The sequence below is a fragment of the Oncorhynchus gorbuscha genome, linkage group LG12 (genome assembly GCF_021184085.1).
Source record: "Oncorhynchus gorbuscha isolate QuinsamMale2020 ecotype Even-year linkage group LG12, OgorEven_v1.0, whole genome shotgun sequence".
In the NCBI taxonomy this organism is placed as follows: domain Eukaryota; kingdom Metazoa; phylum Chordata; class Actinopteri; order Salmoniformes; family Salmonidae; genus Oncorhynchus; species Oncorhynchus gorbuscha.
The window spans coordinates 49,194,092-49,219,953 of record NC_060184.1 but is presented as its reverse complement, the minus strand read 5'-3'; the positions used below and the strand labels follow the sequence as shown (position 1 = coordinate 49,219,953).

General features: G+C 39.8%; 1 protein-coding gene across 1 annotated transcript; it reads right to left on the bottom strand.

Annotated features, from left to right (window-relative positions):
• Positions 1 to 421: 421 nt before the first annotated feature.
• On the bottom strand, positions 422 to 15,324 carry LOC123990443 (5-hydroxytryptamine receptor 5A-like). Its single transcript, XM_046290979.1, has 2 exons — positions 14,599 to 15,324; positions 422 to 754 (listed from the first exon to the last, which is right to left on the bottom strand). The coding sequence occupies exons 1-2, from the start codon at positions 15,322 to 15,324 to the stop codon at positions 422 to 424; spliced, it is 1,059 nt and encodes a 352-aa protein (XP_046146935.1).
• Positions 15,325 to 25,862: the final 10,538 nt, after the last annotated feature.

Below are 25,862 nucleotides of genomic sequence, written 5' to 3'. Positions count from 1 at the left end.
TAGCCTCCTGGTGAAGTGGCTGTTCGTGTGGTTCAGCTTGAGCCTGAGCCTCAGCCCCATTCTCTGCCTCTGCCTTATCCCCAACCTTAGTCTCGGCCACAGGAGCCTGCTGAGGGGAGCATGGTTCATAATTATGGCTGGAATGGCACGAATGGAAGGGCATCAAACACGTGGACACCGTTTGTTTGATGGATTTGATACCATTCCACTTATTCTGCTCCAGCCATTAACCACAAGCTCGTCCTCCCCAGTTAAGGTGCCACCAAACTCCTGTGGTCTCAGCCTTAGTTTCTGCCCTAGCCTCAGTGTTAAATGAAACAAAAATTATGGCCAATGTTCTGTGGTCAGAGACGATAGGACCCGCTGATTTTAACCGTTATTTTACACTGTCAGTTTTGTCCTCCAGCCCTCATCCCCAGGCTTAGTGTTGGCGGGAGAACAGGTTCTTCAGGGCGTTGTTGTAGTTCTTGTTGAAAGCTGTGTATATTAGTGGGTTGAAGAAGGAGTTGGAGTAGCCCAGCCACAGGAAGATGCTCTTCCAGATGGGCGGAATGTCGCAGTGGCACAGTGGGATGATGAGCTCTGTGAGGAAGAAGGGGATCCAGCAGAGGACGAAGACGCCGATCAGTATGCCCACCATCAGCGCCGCCTTCTTCTCCTTCTGCTCGCGCCACGTGTCGCCGTCCATCTGAAAGGTCACCGTAGCGTGGCGCACAGTAAACACCATCTGGGGCTGCCCCGATGCCTCCTTCACCTGTCAATCAAACAGTCAGCCAATCAGTTAGTCAATCCAATCAGTCAACCAATTAAGAAATTAAAGAACCGACCAATCAATCTGTTTTTAATTGCAGGCGTTCAGTTTTACATCTCATCATTTTACATAAGCCATAACTTATTTTTTTTCTCAGTTAATTAGTCACTTAGTCAATCAAACAGTCATCAAATTGATACTCATCAGTAAAAGAACAAGCCAATGAATTAGATAATTGAACCTTGTGGGCAAGACAATAAACGTATCAATCAAAAACAAGCAAAATAGTGTCTGATGAATCAATCAGCCACGCTACAGGTCATAAACTACAGGCCCCGGCAGAACTCAAGCAGCAAACCTGGTTTCAAAAACAAATAAAGAAACACCTCATGGCACAACGCCTCTCCCCCATGTGACCTACTTGTTGTCTGTATGTAAAGTCTTTTGTCTGTAATGTGTTTTCGTTATATGTCGGAGCCCAGTAAGACTAGCTGTCGCCATTGGCGTCTGCTAATGGGGATCCTAATAAATCAAATTAAATCACAAGCCATCAGCCTCACACAGAATAAATGGAATGAAAAGACCATCCTTCAATCTTTCCGCCCATTTCTCCTCTCCAGGCACCCGCCCTGTTATAAGGAGCCTGATGAAATAGTGATTGTCTCTACACCTGACCGCTGCAGGTCATCATGCATGAGCTGTTTACAAACCTACACTTTCCTCCCAGCAGATCACATCTGGGTTGCGCGTCCCAAATGGCCCTCTATGGGCCGTGGTCAAAAGAAGTGCACTATAAATAGGGACGCGGTCCCTGATATATTAGAACTAGAGTGGCAGGTAGGCCGGCATCCTATTGGCAGCAACAACAACACCAGGTGCTCTAAGACTGAAATGTAGAGATGTATAAAGAGCTTAGTCAGAATTAGTTGACGTCGGTGTGAAAAAGTACATTCTTACAGAAATCAATAAGGGTCAGGAGGCCAGGGAGACAAATGGAGAGATTCATTCCATTTGCAGGAGAGGATATGGGTTAAAAGCACAGGGTATAGGGGGAAGTTGCTGATGCCAAATTGAAGGGTAGTGTATATTGAACCCTGAGGTACTGTGGAAAAAGGGGTTGCAGTTTGAAGGGGAATCTGGGCCAATTAGTGTGCTTTGATGAAATATAGCCATTGATTCTTGAAAAAATTAATTTATAAATGCCTCACAAACTTAGTTCAACTGTCTTATCACATCACCACACAAGATACATTGTGTACTTTTATCTCATTCATGGCCAGTCCTTGCATCCATAGATCTGTCTGTGAATTTGATATTGGTTACATTTCTCTAGTCCCATCCCTCAGTGTACACTTTGTTGTTGTTTGAATCCAAGATTGTCTCTTTGACAGTGTATATGGATGTAATACTTTAAGTACAGATATCGGGCCCGATAATTCAATGGACACAGAAGAGAGAGAAAGAGAGAGCAATAACGTGGTGCACATAACCGCACATACAGTGCCTTCGGAAAGTATTCAGACCCCTTGACTCTTCCCACATTTTGTTACATTAGAGAATTATTCTTAATAGTTTATATATATTTTTTAAATCCTCAGCAATCTACACACAATACCCCATAATGTGTTTTTTTTAGATATTTAGCAAATGTATTATAAATAAATAACAGAAATACATTATTTACATAAGTATTCAGACCCTATATTATGAGACTCGAAATTGAGCTCAGAGTGCATCCCGTTTCCACTGATTGTCCTTGAGATGTTTCTACAACTTGATTGGAGTCCACCTGTAAGGGTTTTCTCCTCTTCGTCTAAAGAGGAGGTGTAGCAAAGATCGGACCAAGATGCGGCGTGGTAAGTGTTCATGGTTGTTTATTTAAAAACATAAACTGAACACTCAATGAATACAAAACAATAAACGTGAACAAAACCAAAACAGTACCGTGTGGCGAACAAACACAGACACTGAAACAATCACCCACAAAACAGGCTACCTAAGTATGATTCTCAATCAGAGACAACTAACGACACCTGCCTCTGATTGAGAACCATACTAGGCCGAACACAGAAAACCAACCTAGAAACACAAAACATAGATTGTCCACTCAACTCACGTCCTGACCAACTAAAACAAACAAATAACCCAAGAACTAGGGTCAGAACGTGACACCACCTGTGGTAAATTAAATTGTTTGGACATCATTTGGAAAGACACACACCTAAGGTCCCACAGTTAACAGTGCATGTCAGAGGAAAAACTAAGCCATGAGGTTGAAGGAATTGTCTGCAGAGCTCCGAAACAGGATTGTGTCAAGGCACAGATCTGGGGAAGGGGACCAAAAAAATTCTGCCGCATGGAAGGTCCCCAAGAACACAGTTACCTCCATCTCTTCCTAGAGCTGGCCGCCCAGCCAACCTGAGCAATTGGGAGAGAAGGGCCTTGGTCAGGGAGGTGGTCAACCCCAATGGTCAACCTGACAGAGCTCTAGAGTTCCTCTGTGGAGATGGGAGAACCTTCCAGAAGGACAACCATCTCTGCAGCATTCCACCAATCAGGCCTTTATGGTAGAGTGGCCAGACGGAAGCCACTCCTCAATAAAAGGTACATGACAGCCTTCATGGAGTTTGCCAAAAGGCACCTAAAGACTCTCAGACCATGAGAAACAAGATCCTTTGAATGCCAAGTGCCACATCTGGAGGAAACCTGGCACCATCCCTGCGGTGAAGCATGGTTGTGGCAGCATCTTGCTGTGGGGATGTTTTTCAGTGGCAGGGACTGGGAGACTAGACAGGATTGAGGGAAATATGAACGGAGCAAAGTACAAAGCGATCCTTGAGGAAAACCTGCTCCAGTGTGCTCAGGACGACAGACTGGGGCAAAGGTTCACCTTCCAACAGGACAACGACCCTAAGTACACAGCCAAGACATAGCAGGAGTGGCTTCGGGGACAATGAATGTCCAATGAATGTCTCTGAATGTCCTTGAGTGTCCCAGCCTGAGCCCGGAACACCCAATCTAAAGACCAACTTTACCTATTAACGAACTAAGAGGAAATGTTCCTGGTAAACCTCAAAATGTCTCCTGAATTCTGAAAACTCTCAGGAATTAGCTTTAGAAATTTAAATATATATATAAAAATACAATAAGATGCTTTTCATATTAAAACATATAATCATAAAGATGTAAAACATTATCCCAAGAAACTCATCCAATTATTGAATATCATTGATAAGCTAAAGCTGTTTAATGCTTTCTTCTTCTCGTATGGTTTGAAACAATGCTCAATGCTCTAAAAACCATTACACAAATGAACAAACCGAATCGAACATCTCTGGAGAGACCGGAAAATAGCTGTGCAGCAATGCTTCTCGTCCAACCTGACAAAGCTTGAGAGGATCTGTAGAGAAGAATGGGAGAAACACCCAAATACAGGTGTGCCAAGCTTGTAGCGTCATACCTAAGACTGTAATTGCTGCCAAATGTGCTTCAACAAAGTACTGAGTAAAGGGTCTGAATACTTATGTCAATGTGATATTTCAGTTTTAAATTTTTAATACATTTGCTAGAATTTCTAAAAACCTGTTTTTGCATTGTCATTATGGGGTATTATGTGTGGATTAGGATTTAAAAAAAAATTATATAAAAAACAAAAACAATTTTAGAATAAAGCTGTAACGTAACAAAATGTTGAAAAAGTCAAGGTGTCTGAATACTTTCCGCATGCACTGCATGTGACATATTACGCAATTTTCCGGGCCCACTTTTAGCCTGTGAGTGCTACTTTCAGAACTACTGGCTATAAAGTAACCAAAAGTACAGGAGAATCTCTTGAAGACATGCAAACGAAAGTAATACACAAGACATAACCAATAACAACCCTGTTTGATATTGCTTGATTGGATTAACTGGATTAAACATAGCTGATTATTTTTATTATTATTTATTTATCCAAGTAGCAGTAGTCTAAATATCCATATCATTTCCTATTAGAACACAGTGGTTCTACTCTACTGAGCCATACCAGGGGGTTTGGGATTGCGTTTAAACATGGTTTGAAAGTAAGCCCGCTTGAAGTGCATTCAAAAGTTGCAAGTACAATAATTACACACTAACAAATGTCATTGTACCACGTAAACACAAGTATTCAACCAGTATTTGTGTTCACAAACCCCTGAAAAGCTAGCGTTTGTTGTTCCTAAATACATTTAAAATGTATTGGAAACAGGTTATCAAGTTATGCCATGGAACATGTTAGGATGTGTTAATGCTGTGTGAAATTTCCAGTAGGGCTCCTACCGCGGTCTGCGTGCTTCCTTGTGTTTAGATGTTATCACGCCTAATATTCACGACTCCTTTTGTACACGCTGTTGACTGGACTGACCTTGATCCAAACACCCATGTATAGAAACTATCATACCACAGATAAAACAGCCTAACTTTTCTCCATAGAAAATGAATTGACTAAGCTAATTCAGCTGAAATACCACAGTTCTAGAGGGTGATAGTTGACTGTCTAATTAATTTATGTGTAAATTAGAGGGAGTGTTTACTGAGGGTGTATAATGGTGATAAATATTCATGCTAGGTGCCAATTAGTTTCTATTGTTTGAATGCGGTATAATTTCATAAAACATACAAAAGCTAAAGGATATTTCCCAATGACCTACCAGTCTATAAGAAGTCTACTTTCAACCATCTCCAAATCAGTGAAATAGCCGCAATACATTTGAGCTGTTTTGTAGCAGCCAATTCTCTTAACAAACCTGTGGAACTTAAAAGTGTATGCTGCTGTTTACTTCTTGAATATAGCCAGAGAGAGTAGAGGCCAGGGTTTGGGTCATTTCCACAAATTCAATTTAAATTCAATTCCCTCTCCCTATACATCAATTCTAGGTCAAGAAAAAAATACAATTCCTAATTCAATATTCTGCCACAACAATTCACCTAATTAAATTCCTTCCCTTCTTTCAACTCAATCCAAACTGAACCCTACTACCTCAATTCATGGCAGATTCCAAAGACCAACTTTACCTAATAACGAACTAAGAGGGATTCCTGGTAAACCTCAAAATGTCTCCTGAATTATGAAAACTCTCAGGAATTAAGGGAATTATCTTAAAATGTTAAATATATAAAATAAGACAATACGATGGTTTTCATATTAAAACATACAATCATAAAGATGTAAAACATTATCCCAATTATTAAAATATCATTGACAAGCTAAAGCTGTTAAAAAATGTCTCTGAATGGTTTGGCACATTGTGGGAAACAATGCTCCATGCTGTAAAAACAATTACACAAATCACCAAAGCTTTTTTTTATGAGATAGGGATACACCTAAAACACATTTACAGTGGGGCAAAAAAGTATTTAGTCAGCCACCAATTGTGCAAGTTTTCCCACTTAAAAAGATGAGAGAGGCCTGTAATTTTCATCATAGGTACACTTCAACTATGACAGACAAAATGAGAAAAAAAATCCAGAAAATCATATTGTAGGATTTTTAGTGAATTTATTTGCAAATTATGGTGGAAAAAAAGTATTTGGTCAATAACAAAAGTTTATCTCAATACTTTGTTATATACCCTTTGTTGGCAATGACAGAGGTCAAATGTTTTCTGTAAGTCTTCACAAGGTTTTCACACACTGTTGCTGATATTTTGGCCCATTCCTCCATGCAGATCTCCTCTAGAGCAGTGATGTTTTGGGGCTGTTGCTGGGCAACACGGACTTTCAACTCCCTCCAAATATTTTCTATGGGGTTTAGATCTGGTGAATGCTTGTGTTTGGGATCATTGTCATGCTGAAAGACCCAGCCACGTTTTATCTTCAATGCCCTTGCTGATGGAAGGAGGTTTTCACTCAAAATCTCACGATACATGACCCCATTCATTCTTTCCTTTACACGGATCAGTCATCCTGGTCCCTTTGCAGAAAACAGCCCCAAAGCATGATGTTTCCACCCCCATGCTTCACAGTAGGTATGGTGTTCTTTGGATGCAACTCAGCATTCTTTGTCCTCCAAACACGACGAGTTGAGTTTTTACCAAAATGTTATATTTTGTTTTCATCTGACCATATGACATTCTCCCAATCTTCTTCAGGATCATCCAAATGCTCTCTAGCCTGTTGCGACTCTAGGGGCAGTATTTTTATTTTTGGAAGAAAAAAACGTTCCCGTTTAAAAAGGATATTTTGTCAGGACAAGATGCTAGAATATGCATATAATTGACAGATTAGGATAGAAAACACTCTAACGTTTCCAAAACTGTAAAGATATTGTCTGTGAGTATAACAGAACTGATGTTGCAGGCGAAAGCCTGAGAAAAATCCAATCTGGAAGTGCCCCATATTTTGAAAGCATTGCATTCCAATGAGTCCCTATTGAGCTGTGAATGTGCTATCAACCAGCTTCCCCAAAGTATCTACAGCATTGTGACGTAGTTTTACGCATTTATGTTGAAGAATAGCTGGAGGCGGCTACATTGCGTAAGTGGTCACCTGATGGCTCCCAGGGTGACTCTCGCGTAAAATACAGAGGTAGCCATTACTCCAATCGGTCCTATTGAAAAACGAATTGTCCCGACGGATATATTATCGAATAGATATTGGAAAAACACCTTGAGGATTGATAATAAACAACGTTTGCCATGTTTCTGTCGATATTATGGAGCTAATTTGGAATATTTTTCGCCGTTTTTGTGACTACAATTTCCGTGCGTTTTCTCAGCCAAACGTGAAGAACAAACGGAGGTATTTCGCCTACAAAAATAATATTTTTGGAAAAAAGCAACATTGGCTAGCAAAACTGAGAGTCTTGTGAGTGAAAACATTCGAAGTTCATCAAAGGTAAAACATTTAATTTGATTGTTTTTCTGATTTCCGTGACCAAGTTACCTGCTGGTTGCTGGACAAAATGCTATGCTAGGCTATCTATAAACTTACACAAATGCTTGTCTAGCTTTGGATGTAAAGTATATTTTGAAAATCTGAGATGACAGGGTGATTAACAAAAGGCTAAGCTGTGTCTCAATATATTTAATTTGTAATTTTCATGAATAGGAATATTTTCTAGGGATATTTATGTCCGTTGCGTTATGCTAATTAGTGTCAGGCGATGATTATGCATGCGGGATGGGGAGTCAGCAATTTTCAGATGGGCCTGGACATGTACTGGCTTAAGCAGGTGGACACGTCTGGCACTGCAGGATTTGAGTCCCTGGTGGCGTAGTGTGTTACTGATGGTAGGCTTTGTTACTTTGGTCCCAGCTCTCTGCAGGTCATTCACTAGGTCCCCCCGTGTGGTTCTGGGATTTTTGCTCACCGTTCTTGTGATCATTTTGACCCCACGGGGTGAGATCTTGCGTGGGGCCCCAGATCGAGGGAGATTATCAGTGGTCTTGTATGTCTTCCATTTCCTAATAATTGCTCCCACAGTTGATTTCTTCAAACCAAGCTGCTTACCTATTGCGGATTCAGTCTTCCCAGCCTGGTGCAGGTCTACAATTTTGTTTCTGGTGTCCTTGACAGCTCTTTGGTCTTGGCCATAGTGGAGTTTGGAGTGTGACTGTTTGAGGTTGTGGACAGGTGTCTTTTATACTGATAACAAGTTCAAACGGGTGCCATTAATACAGGTAACGAGTGGAGGACAGAGGGGCCTCTTAAAGAAGAAGTTACAGGTCTGTGAGAGCCAGAAATCTTTCTTGTTTGTAGGTGACCAAATACTTATTTTCCACCATAATTTGCAAATAAACTCATTAAAAATCCTATATTGTGATTTTCTGGATTTTTTTTCTCATTCTGTCTGTCATAGTTGAAGTGTACCTAAGATGACAATTACAGGCCTCTCTCATCTTTTTAAGTGGGAGAACTTGCACAATTGGTGGCTGACTAAATACTTTTTTGCCCCACTGTATTTATATTCAATGTAACATTTACACATCATGTTATTAAGTGCTTAAATGCTATTTTGAAACAAGATTCATGTTAGAAGTGAGAGAATCTTGTAGAGCTGTGGGCATGTTTGGCAACATTCCCTGCAACAAGCATATGTGTTCTCCCCCAGAACAAGGTTCAGTTCCTGTCTCCACCTTTCGTAATATGTGTATGTCCAAATAAAGCAAAAATACTAAAGGTAGAGTGAAATTCCTTCTCCATAAATGAGAGATTTATTAATTCAGGATTTAAATTAACACTCGGTGCTGTAAAAGAACCTGAGTGTTGGTGTTAATAACCAGAGTTGAATGGAATTCTTACTCTGTATAGAGTTAAAGGTTGAGTAAGTAAGAAATGTGTCCACAAATATTCCCGAAATCTCTATTATATGTGATTAGTGAATGCCATAATGTTGTTATTTTGTTAGGTACTTCTCCCTATTAGCTGACCGTTTTTCAAAAACATTTGACCTGTCACGCTAGCTGCTCGGTTCATACAGTTTCACAATTCATGGGAATGTAGAGCAATACAGACTCACTCCCTCTGAGGCACATGTTGCTTGGCAACCCATCCGCGGCTAAAACCAGTGTGAGAAACATGCTAACAAACGTTTGTGCTATGAAACGAAATAAATACTGCACTCTGACCCACAAACTTTTTCGCTAGAGTTATGATGGTGTTGTTCGACAAAGAAGGAAAAGTGAACTTCAAAACGTGATGTAGTTTTATTGGAATTTGCAGCTCTTGTTGGTAAGCCATGAATCAACTAGCTTCTGACATGACTTAATTCATGTTTAAACACGGAGGAACTCAAAACCACACCCATTATTATTATATTTCCCAGCGTGCTCTATTGTAGGTATTTTTTAAAAATGGTTTGTTTCAATATTTGTGTATTTGCATGTACATTGATTAATTGATCTCATGCTATACAAAGATAAATAACATACGTTTTTCTAAACTAATAAAATCCGTTAGTAGTTGGATTTATTGAACCCGTTGCTGAGATAGTTGTTCCAGTTTAGATGGTTAAATCGGTCTCCTTTGTATGCTATTATGTAGCATACAACAAGTGTATCGTTTTGCTATTGGCTCATAGGCAACGTGAAAAGCCTGTTGATGTTGTTAAATATTGCTATTATTTTCTGTGTGTATCATGATGAAGATAGTCTTAATTTAAAACCCTACGCCTGTCTCTACTAGGCGTAGAAGGGTTTACACCCAGGTGGCGCAACAGGTATAATTTTTAGGTCCAATGTAGAGTTATGACCCACTTATGACCAACTGGTGCAACCGGCCCCAGTTGTTGGATATGCTAACTCTGTCTGGATTCCAATAGGAATTTATAATTTTTATAATTTTTACAAAGTAGGCTGTTGAGGTACAGCCTTATATGATATGTGATGTATTGTCATAAAGGGTTTGATTTCATGGATAAAATATTAACTTAGGCACCCAGTGAAGGGGAATTGAATGAAACAACCATGTGTATCACAAGCAAACACAGTGGTAATTATGAAGTTCACTCTGAAGGCACACTGGGATGTATGCAAATATGTGTGTGTATTTGGACAGACGTTAGAATTTTCACCCATGATTGTGTTTATTAGTGACAAAGACAAGGTCATTGGATTCACTTTTTTCAGCTTTTATCTAGGGTTCCATAAAATGATGTGTTCATAAGTGTGTTGAAATACCAGCAGGTCTGTCTTTGATTATCTGTTATATCCATATCACAGCAATAAGAAATCATTTTATTCGCACACCACATCAGGCCATTTTATGAAATGATGATGACCTTCAGGCTTATGTTTAATTCCAATTATACAACTGGTGGTTTAGAATTTCCATTGTTAAAGCCTCTTCTGCCCATGATAAATGAGAAAACATACACATGGCCACGTTCATTTAAAGTGGAATCTTTACGTCGTTACCTAGCAACGCACTACCACAACTACTTTTACAACTACTAGTCTTAGCACCTGTAACTCATCATGGATGATTTTAAAGTTATTCTTGATTTGTTTTATCCACCAATGTTTATTGAATGGTGCCAACAAGAAGAGGAGGAGGACATTAAAGAAATTAAACAAGAAGAAGAGCAAGTTGACCAGCAACCTGAGCTTAGCTTTAACGTTAGACATGCAAAAATCTGTAATGTTTGATTTGGTATAGACAACATAGAAAAGGAGCAAAGTGAAGAAGCTAGCTACATCAAGACAAACCAACTGGGCAGTGAAGTGCTTTCTGGAATGGCTGTCAGAAAAGGGTATACACATCGATCTGGTAACTGTTTCAAAACGGGAGAATGATAATATTCTCTGGAGTTTATACGCCACCTACTGAATAAGGTGTGGTTTGATTTGCAGTTGCACTTTTGCCAAAGACGCAATGAAGGAAATCACAAACTGAAGCCAGACTCATTCGTGATAAAAGACAAAAATGAAGAAACCGAGAACCACAAAAATCCAATGGAAAGAGACCGAGAGAATCGTCGTGGCTGCATTTATGAGAACCTAGGAGAATGAGCTCTGCCTTGTGGAAATGTGCAATTCAGTATCATAAATTAATAGATGTCGGTGCTGTGACTATATGAAAAAAATTGTCATTGTGGTTTCTATTCTTATCTGTTGTTGTAATGTCTTTGCTACAATGTTTCAGTGCTGTTTTCAGAACCATGGACAGCTCCCCTATACAATGTTTTGATCCGTTATTCAATTTTCCTACGCATAGACCAGAACCATAGACCAGAACCATGTACAGCCTCCCTAAGTTCTGGAACTATCAACCAGCGCTCGGGTAGTTTTGCATTACATGGCAGTCAATACGAATAGAACTAACGACCAGAGAGCGCCTAAAATGTCACTTGACATCCAGTCTCAGTGAATGTAGCATCATTTTTTTTTTGTAAAAAAAAAGGATGGTTTGGGAAATAATCTTGATTTTAATGCTGGTAACCCATTGTATAAAAACTGTAATACAGTTGAGCCGGTTTCGCCTCATGGCTATGACCACATCACAGCCATGATAAAAATGTCATAACACATGGCCTCTCATGTATTATTTCTTAATTGATATCCAGCCGAATGGCACATTTACAAGATTTGGAATAATTCATCACCCACCTTTTTCATTCAGACTGATTATAGAAGATAGTGAGCATAAAATTGGTAGGACAACCTAAGCTATAAATAAATAAATCCAACTACTAACAGATCAGAGTAGATAAAAATAAATGTGCAAATGAATAATTTATGCATGCTGGGAAGTGTTAATCAGCCCCCTGAAACCATTTCAAACGTATTTTTCCAAAGCTAAAATGTAAGCAATAAAGAATAATTTAGTAAACAATACTGGAATTAAGCCCCTATACACAGAGTTACCAAACATTAGAAACACCTGCTCTTTCCATGACAGACTGACCAGATGAATCCAGGTGAAAGCTATGATCCCTTATTGAGACAATTGAGACATGGATTGTGTATGTGTGCCATTCAGAGGGTGAATGAGCAAACAAAAGATTTGTGCCTTTGAACGGGGGATGGTAATACTGTAGGTGCCAGGCATATCAGCTTGAGTGTTTCAAGAACTACAACTCTGCTGGGTTTTTCACACTCAACAGTGTCCTGTGTGTATCAAGAATGGTCAACCACCCAAAGGATATCCAGCCAACTTGACACAACTGTGGGAAGCATTGGAGTCTAGATGGGCCAGCATCCCCGTGGAACACTTTTTTGTAGAGTCCATGCCCTGACAAATTGAGTCTGTTCTGAGGACAAAAGGGGGTGGAACTCAATATTAGGAAGGTGTACACTCAGTGTATATTAACAAGGCATCCTTAAGGGATAGTCCACCCAAATTACAAAATTGCAATGTTGTAGTTCATAGACTGCTTAAGGGTAAGGAAACCAAAATGAAATTTGGGTGAAATATCCCTTTAATGGGACCAACATAAATACATTGGAAACATATTGCACATCCTCATTTGAAAACATTTTAATGTAATGCATATACAGTACTGTATATAGTTATAAATATTTGAGCAAACATTGTGTTCACAGTAGTGTGTTGAAATTATTTAAAACAACATGTGCATTCAATTTCAATGCTAAATACATAATATATAATAATAATAATAAACTCCAGTAACTGGAACTTGCACGATTATAATACAATTGAAGTTTTACAATTCTAAATTCCAATCCAAGGATGTTTTTATTTTACAATTCAAATTCAATTCCAATACAGACAGCCTAAATGGCAATTCCATTTCAATTCCATTCCAATGATGGTTCTTGTTCAATTCCTGATCAATTCCAATTCAGACAGTCTAAATTCCGATTAAATTCCAATTCCATTCAATTTTGGTTTTACAGTTTAAATGTAATTCCAATTCAGACAGTCTAAATTTAAATTAAATTCCACTTATATGTATTTTTACAATTCCAATTCAATTCCAAGTAAATTCTCCACTTCATGCTTGAATTCCAGAATTTAGAATTATATATTTTTTTTGAATTGACCCCAACCCTTGTGGAGGCAACATGGAGGCAGTGTCATGTTTGTCATTTATTATCATGTCTTGTCCCTGTGCTCCCCATGCTATTCGTTTCCCTCTGCTGGTCTTATTTGGTTCTTTCCCTCCTTCTATCCCTCTCTCTCCCCCTCCCTCTCTCACTCTCTCGCTCTCTCTTCTCTCTATCGTTCCGTTCCTGCTCCCAGCTGTTCCTATTCCCCTAATCATCATTTAGTCTTCCCACACCTGTTCCCGATCCTTTCCCCTGATTAGAGTCCCTATTTATTCCTTTGTGTTCCGTTCCTGTCCCGTCGGTTCCTTGTTTTGTATTCACCATGCTGTGATTGTGTTTCGCCCTGTCCTGTCGTGTTTTTTGCCTTCATCAGATGCTGCGTGTGAGCAGGTGTCTCGGTCCACTACGGCCTGCGCCTACCCGAGACGACGACCTGCAGTCTGTGGCCGCTTCTCCAGTTATTCCCCTCTACAGACTAGAGGATTTCTGTTATTCCCTGTTTGGACTTAAATAAACTCTGTTTCTGTTAAGTCGCTTTTGGGTCCTCTTTCACCTGCATGACAGGCAGCTCCATTTGAACAAGCTTGGGCACTATAGCCATTAATACCAGGCCCTTCTTCACTTGCCACTGCTTCTTGATTATTCCTTGGATTAAATGCCATGGATTAAATGTCAGTCTGTGTGGGGAACACATTATCTCCCACCCTCTGTGTGTATATTTGTGTGTGTGTGTTTGTGTGTGTGGATGTGCATGTGTGTGGGCCTATGTACAAACATACTTGTGTACGTACATGCCTCCATGTAATTTGGTCTGTTGAATATGAGATACAGTACACACAAGCGTTAGAGAGCAATACACATCCTGCAGCACCATCACAACACCATCAGAACACAGCTCAGAATGTGTTGTGGAGATGACATGGTTTTCTACTAATTGCCCAACAACCGATATGAGAGCAACAGTATATCCTCATCAGTCGATAACAATGTGATATGCACCTCAGGAGCAGATATGAGAAAGGTATAATGACACCAATATAATTGATGTATATTCAGATAATGATTTGATCTTGTTTGAATGGGCAACCATTATCTGAACATTGATCAGGGTTGATTAGGTCTGTCAAAAATGCCAGAGGAGCTTTACGAGTGTGTCAAAGTAATAATAAGGTAATGAAATCTGGTTATTAATGCCATGCTAGCCTACTGGTAGTTCATCATGTGGATCCCACATGGAACAACCAACCATCCAGTGGGCAAAACTAGTTGAAAAATAAATAATTACAACCAAAAACTGTTTGGATTTTTTTTTTACAAATGTAATTCTAACCAGTTTTACCCGCCTGGCACGGGGTAAGACTATGGTAACAAAAGTACCTCAATCACCTCAGCCATAGGCGTGATGGTGTTGGTCTTGCGCGAGCCGATGCGGAACTTGGCCGCCTTGTAGATCTTCCAGTAGACGAAGAGCACCACACACAGCGGCAGGTAGAACGCTCCGAAGGTGGAGAAGATGGTGTAGGAAGGTGCCTGGCTCACCTGGCACTCCATGCCCTCCTCTGAGTAGGTCTCCCCCCAGCCGAACAGTGGCGACAGGGAGATGACTGAGGACAGCAGCCAGGTGAGTACGATCATCACATTGGAGATCCTCTTGCGAGTCTTGAGCGTGTATTCCAAGTGTCTGGTGATGGACCAGTAGCGGTCCAGGGCGATGGCGGTCACGTTCCAGATGCTGGCCGTGCAGCAGAGCACGTCGAAGGAGATCCACACTTGGCAGAGCACGCGGCCCAGCTTCCACAGCCGCCCATTGAGCTCGTGTACCAGGCTCAGTGGCATGACCAGAGCAGCCACCATCACGTCTGAAATGGCCATGGAAGCCACCAGGTTGTGGGGCACACGGTGGAAGGTCCGCACCCTCAGGATGGTGAGGAGAACCAGGAGGTTCCAAACAAAGGTGGCCACCACCAGCATGGCTAGCAGGGTGAGGGTTAGCACGCTGAACACTGAAAACGGACGGTAGAAGTTCCCTGTTCCATACCCCAGGTTGTCGCTCCCGGCCCCGCTGATGTTGGTGGTCACTAGGCTCATGTTGGGCTCAGTCATGTTCAACAGTGTTTAGCAGTGGTCACACAGCCCAGCTGGCTTAATATGGTCAGACAGGTCCGTCACAGGGAAGGCTTCTGATATCCTGCAGTGTAGAGAGAGATAGAAGAAGAAGCTTATTAGGTGCTCTATTCATCTGTATCGCTGAAGAGTTACAAATTGCGTGATAGAAATGTAAAGGTAATTTCCGATTGAATCGACATATGCAGCGTTTACCATGAATGCAGTCTATGCCAACTAGGGTTACAAAGGGTCAGGAAACTTTCCGTTAAATGTCCAGAATTCTTCTGGAAATTTTCCATGGGAAGTTAAGCTAGGGAATTTGGGAAATTTTGCTTAAATTCATCTACAAAGTTAGCTTGTAACAGTGAACCTTTTTTTGTGGGATACACATAAGGCAATTCTAGGTCTTGTGGCATATTTTGGTTAAACTATCCCCAATCCAATGGAATTGCAATCCTCTGCATTCACAGTGCACTCTTCCATCACATATACAGCTGATTCTCAAGATCTTGTACACTAATGAGATGCTATTGAGCCCACACTACTACACTGTCTGAGCCAAGGACTACATGCTTTCTGGTAAGTTTTGAATACAATACTGGATGGTGTGAATATATTTTATACGAAATACATACTTTTTTGTTAACTAGTAAATAGTAGTCTACAGCAAAGTGTGTTAAAATCATTTCTAACTTGTTAACCATTTCTGCTAGTTCATTTTTGCTTCCATGTGGGTTTTAGCTTGCTTGAGCCTGCTAACTGAGGAGTGTCAATTCACCTGTTTCCATACATGTTTCATTTTAAAACATTTATCTTACAAAGGAGTTGTTTAACTGTTTATCTATTTATTTATACATGGAATTGTATTTGGGTTTTTTTACAAAATAAATGATATTCAGGAAAATGCCTCGGGCGCTATATGATGTGTGGAGACATTTCACTGCAGCTTATATAGAAGGAAAAGCTGTGTACATTTGCAAATACTGTGCCAAATCATATGTGAAGAATGCAACAAAGATGCAGAATCATCTAGCCAAGTGCATAAAGTTCCCTCAGCGCTCACAACAAGCAACCTCTGACAAAAGTCCCTCTACTTCTATTCGAGGTGAAAATGATGAATCAGACACCTTATCTATAGCAGCAGCTCATGGTCCTCCTGGATTAAGCCATTTTTTAAAACTCAATGGAGGAACGTAGTCAGAGAAATGCTGATGAATGTCTTGCTCGAGTTGTGTATGCAACTGGTTCACTTCTGATGTGCACAGGCAATGTGATTTGGAAGAGATTTCTGAATGTACTTTGCCCAGCATACACCCCCTCCAACCAGACATGCTTTATCTACTAATTTGCTGGATGCAGACTTCAACAGATTACAAGTGAAGGTCAAGCAAATCATAGAGAAAGCACACTGTATTGAGATAATCTCTGATGGCTGGTCAAATGTTCATGGGTAAGGAATAATGAACTACATCATCGCCACCCCTCAACCAGTATTCTACAAGAGCACAGACAAGGGACAACAGACACACCTGTGTCTACATTGCAGATGACCGTGGACCACAGAAAGTATTTGCACTGGTGACAGACCATGCCACGAACATGAAGGCTGCTTGGTCTAAAGTGGAGGAGACCAACCCTCACATCACACCCATTGGCTGTGCTGCCCATGCATTGAATATGCTCCTCAAGGACATCATGGCACTGAAAACAATGGATACACTCTACAAGAGAGCCAATTAAATGGTTAGGTATGTGAAGGATCAAAAAGTTATAGCAGCAATCTACCTCACCCAGCAAAGTGAGAAGAATAAGAGCACCACATTGTAGCTGCCCACCATCACCCGTTGGGGTGGTGTTGTCACGCTGCAGCATACATGCTGGACCACAAGTATGCTGGCAAGAGAATCCTGTCTGGTGCACAGATCAACAAGGCCTATGGTGTCATCACTACCGTGTCTCGTTACCTTGGCCTGGATAATGGCAAGGTTCTTGGCTGTCTGGCAAAGTACACTTCCAAGCAAGGACTTTGGGATGGAGTTGCAATATGGCAGTTTTGCCAACATATCTCATCAGCCACCTGGTGGAAGGGACTTGTGGATCTGAGGCTCTTTCCCCTGTTGCGTACATCATCCTCCAAATCCCACCAACATCAGCCCAGCCGCCTCAGAGTGCAACTGGATCTTGTTTGGGAACACACACACCAAAGCACACAACAGGCTGACCAATACAAGGGTTGGGAAATTGGAGGCCATCCTGGCAAATTTGAGGCTTTTTGAGCCTGACAACAAGCCATCCTCAACAAGGTTGAAAAGTGACAGTGAAGATGAGGCCCCAGAGTCTTCAAAAAGTGGACATTGAGGTTGTCCAGGGAGAAGACAAGGAAGCCCGAGAGGAAGACAACCAAAGCTTTAGTTTCTTGACTATCACTTTACAGTTGTATGTTGAAAACGTTTTTGGGTGATGCGATGTATTATAGGGGATCATTCAATATTCCCTTTCTGTTCAATTCGGAACAAATGTTTTTTTTTCTGTTGGAAGGATTTAATCATTTGCAATTATTTTTTACTTATGATAAGGTAAAAGGTTTATGTTTCTGTCTCCATATGATATGGTAAATATATCCAATGCAAAACACATCTACATTTAAATGGTATTAATTTGCATATCTTTCCATTAATTCCCGCGGAAGGTTCCCACCTCTGAATATTCCACAAAATGTGCAACCATACCGCCAACGCAGGAACATTGCCTTCAGATTTCAATTGGGCTTTAGTGCTGAACTTCCTACGACATGCATTGAATAGAGCCCTAAGTCATGCCAACAGAAAACATGGTTCTTGGTAGTCTTGACACATGACAATGGTCACAACCATATCAGTTGAAGAATTGAAGCTACAAGCAAAATAAACTGTGAAGGGCATTGAAGGAGAATACTTTTAATCAGATCATTGTTAGGATTTTGTTCACTGGATTTGCACATTCCCTGTGAAAGCACTACTTTATTCTGGTGTGTTATAAAGACGCTGTTTGGTAAGTGGCTCACAACAGCAGAAAGCTGGCCGAGAGGCTCATTTAAACTGACAAGTAATCTGCTTGCAACTTTCATACTTGCTTGTGATATCCAGTTAATAAGCAGCTGAGGTACTCCACTACATCCTTGATTCTGACTAAGAACATAAGTATTCAGTTCCAACGCACAAACGCCAACATTCTTTCTCACAAAAAATGCATCACATATGAAAAGATCTACAATGGAACACACAATTTTGTGTTTGTAAATTTGAAGCTTTAAGGCTTATGCACGAGTATGAGTGCCTCAACTGCTTATGCATATCCCACCATTTGGATAGTTAACGCTTTATAATAGTTCAATAATAATAATAATAATGTTATTTTATTTACATGATCATATATATAAAAATAAAAAAAAATATCTTTCAAATACAATTAAAAATTCAGTGCCTTACGTTGTGCATAACATGGATTTATACAAACAGTATCAAAAAGTACCATAACCATATAAAAATCACATTAAAAAAAGTGCTGTTCTGCAGAACCTGACCAGTACCTATATATAATGCAAAATAAGTCAACAAAATTCAATAATTCAGTTTCTCTAACGTTTTTACTTATGATTAACATGCTTAACATTCAAATAGGTGACATTAATACAGGTAATGAGTGGAGGACAGAGGAGCCCCTTAAAGAAGAAGTTACAGGTCTGTGAGTGCCAGAAATCTTGCTTGTTTGTAGGTGCCCAAATACTTATTTTCCACCGTAATTTGCATTTAACATCATTAAAAATCCTACAATGTGATTTTCTGGATTTCGTTTCTGATTTTGTCTGTCATAGTTGAAGTGTACCTATGATGAAAATTACAGGCCTCTCTCATCTTTTTAAGTGGGAGAACGTGCACAATTGGTGTCTGACTAATTACTTTTTTGCCCCACTGTATATTTAACAGAATGCCAGCTTAGGGCACACAAAACACTTTTAATATGCAGTCTGTTCTTGTTGCATACTGAAATCATGAGTTCAATTAGTACTTGTCCAGAATTTCTTTCTTGAAGCGCAAGGGAAACAATGGTTTATCCTGAAGACCTAGTTGCCAAGTTTGATTGAACAGGATTCCAAACATCCCAATGTTCTGACACAAGGATGTTATGTATTTGTCTTCAGGCACCTTTTATTCATCGTTGATGACTCTGGTATGAACCTCCATCTTTTTTTTATGGATAAATAAGATACACTTGATCGTTGGTTCTTAAAATGCAAATGCTTCCAAACCGTCAGTCTACTGCACATTCAATGAGTGAGTGAGAGAGGTAAGGAGGTTTTTAATGGAGAAGTTACTGTTGGATATCTCAGGCCATATGCTACTTTCAGGTATAACAATGAATCTCTCTGGCCATCTTTTCAGTTGAAAATAACAGAGGAGACTGAGTACCATGCAAACGAGTGAGGCCGATGTGTCAAGCAGGTTTAAAAAATAGCAGCCTGGTCCCCACTCATTGGGGTCACAACAGGCTAACCTTAGGATAATGTACAGCAAAGTCACCACACCATACTGTTCATGTGTTGTTACTGGACATAACACACACTTGGTTATCTTGACCCAGCCATTTGGGTTGCATGAATAACCTGAAATGTTAGGGTTGTGGCTTTCAGATCATTATTTTGGGCCACCCATAAGAGTAAATGTCAATCCTATTCATCATCTTATATTTGTACACTGGACATTTGAACTGTCCCTGAATATTTTTGCACATTACGCATTTGAATACAAAATTCATAACATTATTATTTACATAATCCACAGTGAGATAGGAACTTGTACACTTCATAAAAGCTTCAAAAGTGTCAGTGTTCAACCTGGCCATATGATATGAAATACAACAGAACAGATTAACTGGAAAGACATTTACTTTAATGGTTGGCCAAAAATAGCTAACTGTAAGCCACACATGTCATTGATTGAACACAACCACTCAAAATTGATTTAACCTGTTTCAAATGATGCGACACAACCAATATAAGCCAGTTCAGAGAGCAAACAGGTTGTTGAAGGTGGGAAGGAGAAAGTCTGAGAATGGATAGAAGAAACAATGTGAGAGGTCGAGGACGAGTGCGTATGCGAAGTAGGCGACGAGGAGGAGGGCAAGGAAGAGGAAGAGGAAGACAAAGAGTGGAAATATCTGATGAAATTCGAGCAACAGTTATAGACCATGTTCTTGTCCATGGACTGACAATGAGGGAAGTAAGACTTAGATTGTGTCCACCATAGTAAGGACATTCAGAGAAGAGAGCAGGTACAGGATACTACTGTATTTTTGTAATTACAAATTTACTGTACTACACTATATGCAGCTGTTTCAATAGACATTTGTAAAGTTAACACTGTATGTAATTGTACTGCATGAATATGTTTTGTAACTGCACAACTACGTTTTGTAGAATTGCAAGGCTGCCACATGCAGATGGAAGGACAGCTATATTCACTCAGGAGCAAGAGGCCGTTATAGTTGGCATGGTCCTTCAAGATAATGCAATACGACTCATAGAAATCCAGGAACGAGTGATACAAGAGAACACACACTTCCTAAGAATCGACAGTGTGAGCATTTCCACAATTGACCGTGTCCTCCATCGTAACAGGATGCGAATGAAACAAGTATACAGAGTACCTTTTGAGCGCAACTCACCAAGGGTGAAAGAACTGCGAGCTCAGTATGTGCAAGTAAGTGTACATTCAGAAACATTTACTGTAATCAAGATTGTCTACAATTCTAACACATACTATGTGAATGACATTACTCTTCAGTACATACAATGTATGTGAATCAGAAACCTAATTGTACTCTACAGTATAGCACTGTCTCTGTACGACTTACACAATCCTACATAAAGTATATTGTATTTGATGAAGCAGGCTTCGATCTAACAAAGAGGAGAAGGAGAGGCCGAAACATGATTGGACAGCGGGCCATTGTTGAAGTCCCTGGTCAACGAGGTGGCAATGTCACAATCTGTGCTGCTATCAGCAACCATGGTGTTCTACATCACCATGTTATATTCGGGCCATATAACACCTTCTAAGATGTATTGCCAATCTAAGAGATATTTTATTTGAGCAGCAGGTTCAAGAGCAGCAGGGTCAAGAGCTAAATGAGAATCCCATTCCCACCTATGTGATAGTGTGGGACAATGTCAGTTTCCACCGAGCTGCTCAGGTAAGGGAATGGTTTAACATCAATGGGCAGTTTATGAACCTGTACCTCCCTCCACACTCGCCTTTCCTGAATCCGATTGAGGAGTTTTTCTCCTCTTGGAGATGGAAAGTGTATGATAGACAACCCTACACCAGAGTAAATCTGCTGCAAGCCATGGATTTAGCCTGTGGTGATATAGGTGAGGAATCATGTCAGGGCTGGACACGGCACACAAGAAGCTTCTTCCCCCGTTGCCTCAGGAGGAACAATATTGCTTGTGATGTCGACGAAGTGCTCTGGACTGACCCAGCCCAAAGACAAGAAGAAGCACATTGATCACATGTTTGCTCCTTTGATTTTTTGTCCCTTTTAGTATTGTATACTTTAGTACAGTGCATTGTAGGCTGAATACTGTACAATGGACAAATTGTATTGCCCTGAACATTGTGCTTTCCATTTATTAACAGTGTTGACTGCTCAATAGATTTTGACTAGTTGCAGGTTCATATCAACAAAGAACAAGAATTACAGTCAAAGGACAAGTTTGTGAGATGCAGGGTACAGTACTGTAAAAATAGGGGTACAAGGAGGAGGAAGAACAAAAAACAAAATTGCAAAGAGCAATGCAGAGTAGTCACTTCTGATAAATTTTGAGCTACTATGATAGAACTTGTTTTCGTTCAGCAAAAGAATGACGGAAAAATATTAATATTCTTTTAGATTAAAAATGGACTTCTCCCTGAGAATTGTATGTTTTGAACAATGTTTTCCATTTTTCAGTGTATTGTTTACTGACTGCTTGAGAGTGTATATCATTTTGATCACTTTGTTTCTGATTTGAGAGCAGTGTTTGATTTTGAAAACAGGTAAAACTGTTTCGAGGCGAATGTTTCATTTTGCGAGGAGTCAGAGGTTATGTAAATAGTGCTTGAAGATGAGGTTTTGTGTTTAATGTTTTCAGGAAATGGAGCAAGGTTTCAGAAATTGTGTTTTAGCAATTGAGAAAAACGGTAAAATAATACACTATTAATCTATGGGAAAGATACTTCTATATTTCCCCTTTCATCTGTGTCTGGTGTTACCGTAGCTAGGGCTGGCTAGCTAGGGCTTCAGCCAGCATGGTACAAAAGGGTGGAAGACGTCGCTTAAAACTCTGACGCAGTTGTCATGTCAACACATCTGTCAATGCTGCTGTGAATTGTGTCCTTAAAGACTTTCCAAACGGGAAATGTATGCTTTATGTATGCTTTATTCAATGTTGCTTTATGTATCACCTAACTGTTCACTGCATCCCAGTTTCTTGACACAGGTGTTTCAAGGAGCGCTCAGTCAAGATGAGTTCATAAATTGAAGCTCCCCTCCCACTCAGCCTGTTTTTTCAAACTTCCTGGTAGTTAGCCATCAGAGAAAGAGTACTTTTTCTCAAATTCTGAGCATTTCTATCCCCCCAAAATAGTATGGGTGATATTTTACTTACTCAAAAGGCCATATCTTATGGGAATCAGAATGACTGTTCGAACAAGAAAAAAAAACAGCATGGAAGTGAATTAAAACCCAATTTATGTTTAAATTAACCCATGTTTGGGTAATCAGGTTATTTTCAGGTGTGGCTTTCAGTTGTTTTTGGCCACCCTATGGGATTAAATGCAATTCTAGTTCATCATGTTCAGTTCATTTAACTTTTCCTTGTATATTTCTGGATATCACTTATCCTAATATCAAATGAATAATACTATATAAGTATTATAACAAAGTGGTATCTCCCCCAATATTGGGATATGCATAGGTTCTTAACAAACTCATAGTCATACTTCATTTTTTGATAAACTTTCCAAATTGCACCAAAACAAAATAAGCCAGTCAAGGTGGTCTGTAAAATTAATTAATTTATAAGAAATGTTGGTGGAAACGATTTATTCTCAAATAATGATCTAATAACTATCATATAGAAGTAAACTTTGAGTCACGCAATGACATGTTGTGTGGTCCTCCCACTTTGACTCACTGGGAAAGCATACAGTTTATCAGGCTACAGATGAGAGAAATTATCATGTGAAGTATTTTTTTTTTAACTTTAAAGTACTACTGAAGTAGTTTTTTGGGGGTATCTGTACTGTACTATTTCTATTTTTGACAACATTTACTTTTACTTTACTACATTCCATACATTTTCTCTGACACGAAAAAGTACTTGTTTTGAACGCTTAGCAGGACAGGAAAATTGTCCAATTCCCCCCTCAACAGAACCCTATTGCCTATGATCTGCAGACTCACTACACACAAATGCTTTGTTTGTAAATGGTGTCTGAGTGTTGGAGTGTACCCCCCCCCAAATTTAAAAATAAATAAAATAAAAACATTGTGCCGTTTGTTTAGATTAATATAAGGAATTTGACATTATATCTATATTTACATTTACTTTTGATACATTTCAGCAATTACATGTATTTTTGAAACTTATGTATGGGTGATTCTGCAACTTCGGGCACTTTGACCCTGCAAGCTTTCAGAAATGAAAATGTATTGAAAAAACAAACATTTTACCAGTATTATAATTGTTTTTGATTTGTCTAGACATAATATCTGATAATGGCTGCGATCGTACTATTTAGGAATTTATATATTTCTGTCATTTTTATCAGACAGCCATAGACAAATATCATATACAACATGTATTTAAACATCAATTTTAGTTGAAAATGAAATATCATACAATTAAGTTATATCAAATTTCTTATACCTTTGTACATTAACTTTAACTATTTTCTGGGGTGGCAGGTAGCCTAGTGGTTAGAGTGTTGGGCCAGTAACAGAAAGGTTGCTAGATGACAAGATAGAAAAATCTGTCTTTCTGCCCCTGAACAAGGCAGTTAACCCACTGTTCCTAAGCCATCATTGTAAATAAGAAGTTTATAACTGACTTGCCTAGTTTAAATAAAAATAAATGTAAGTACTTTTTAAAGTTAATTCAATACTACGCCTGAATGTATAAACTTGCCTTTGTGACAGCTAAACACATGTATTTATTATACCACCCAACCTATTTGTGAGATTATGATAACTGCCATATGATTTCCCTATCTAAAACAGATCAATCAATGTAATTATACATAATATACTAATTTACCCCCCAAAATATGGGTGTGGTGGAAATGACATCTATGGAAAAAAATGGGGGAAAAAATGGATGAAAACAATATTTTATTGCAAACATTTTGAACAACAACCATTGTCTGAAATTAATGAAATGTTTAACAAAGTAAGATTCCAAAAGTAGACGATGGGCAGAGCTCCAGGAAGTAGGCCAGTGTTTTTGAGAGATGAGCCCAGATTGCAGAGGGGTCATTTACATTTACATTTAAGTCATTTAGCAGACACTCTTATCCAGAGCGACTTACAAATTGGTGCATTCACCTTATGACATCCAGTGGGACAGTCACTTAACAATAGTGCATCTAAAACTTAGGGGGGGTGAGAGGGATTACTTATCCTATCCTAGGTATTCCTTAAAGAGGTGGGGTTTCAGGTGTCTCCGGAAGGTGGTGATTGACTCCGCTGTCCTGGCGTCGTGAGGGAGTTTGTTCCACCATTGGGGGGCCAGGGCAGCGAACAGTTTTGACTGGGCTGAGCGGGAGCTGTACTTCCTCAGTGGTAGGGAGGCGAGCAGGCCAGAGGTGGATGAACGCAGGCCAGAGGTGGATGAACGCAGTGCCCTTGTTTGGGTGTAGGGCCATCCGCATAGAAGAGCTCAGTGAGCAAAGTGACAAAATGACAAAAATGCTAATTCAGAATGTGGGTGTGGTCAATATGCACGATGATCTCTTTCTGCAGATTCTCTTTTAATTATCTCAATGTGCCACACACCTTTTCTTTAACTGTCAAATGTACAGGGAACTTATCCATGTTTCCCCCCTTTTTGTTGTTTTCAGCTTTGTTTTTCCACTCAAACCACCATGTCTGCTCACCAGCATCAAAGTCAGATGTTTTAAGCTCTTTTGCTTGGCAAAAGGGAGCACTCTGTGTTCATGCACTCTTTCTTCAGGTTCTCACAGCACAAAGACTTAGTTAGCTTCTCATTGTTTGCTGCAGCTGATCACTTTGTGATGCTGTAGTTTGCCTGCCGTGAACTGGAGGTTGGTGTGGGTTTTGCAGAGGACAACCCAAAAAAATCCATATTTTGCAGAATTCATAGTAGGACATTTTAATCTCTGAATATTCCCTCTTAAAATTCTGATAAAGGTTGTGAATTTTGCCATTCAAGAAGTGCTTCTGCTTTTTCTTTTCTTGTGTATGTCCTTTTTCCCTGTTGTTGCTCTACTGTTGAC

Coding starts and splice junctions, on each gene's coding strand:
- LOC123990443 (XM_046290979.1), bottom strand. CDS start 15,324: ATGACTGAGCCCAACATGAGCCTAGTGACCACCAACATCAGCGGGGCC. Junction 755..14,598: donor CTATGGCTGAGGTGATTGAG/GTACTTTTGTTA, acceptor TTTGATTGACAG/GTGAAGGAGGCATCGGGGCA.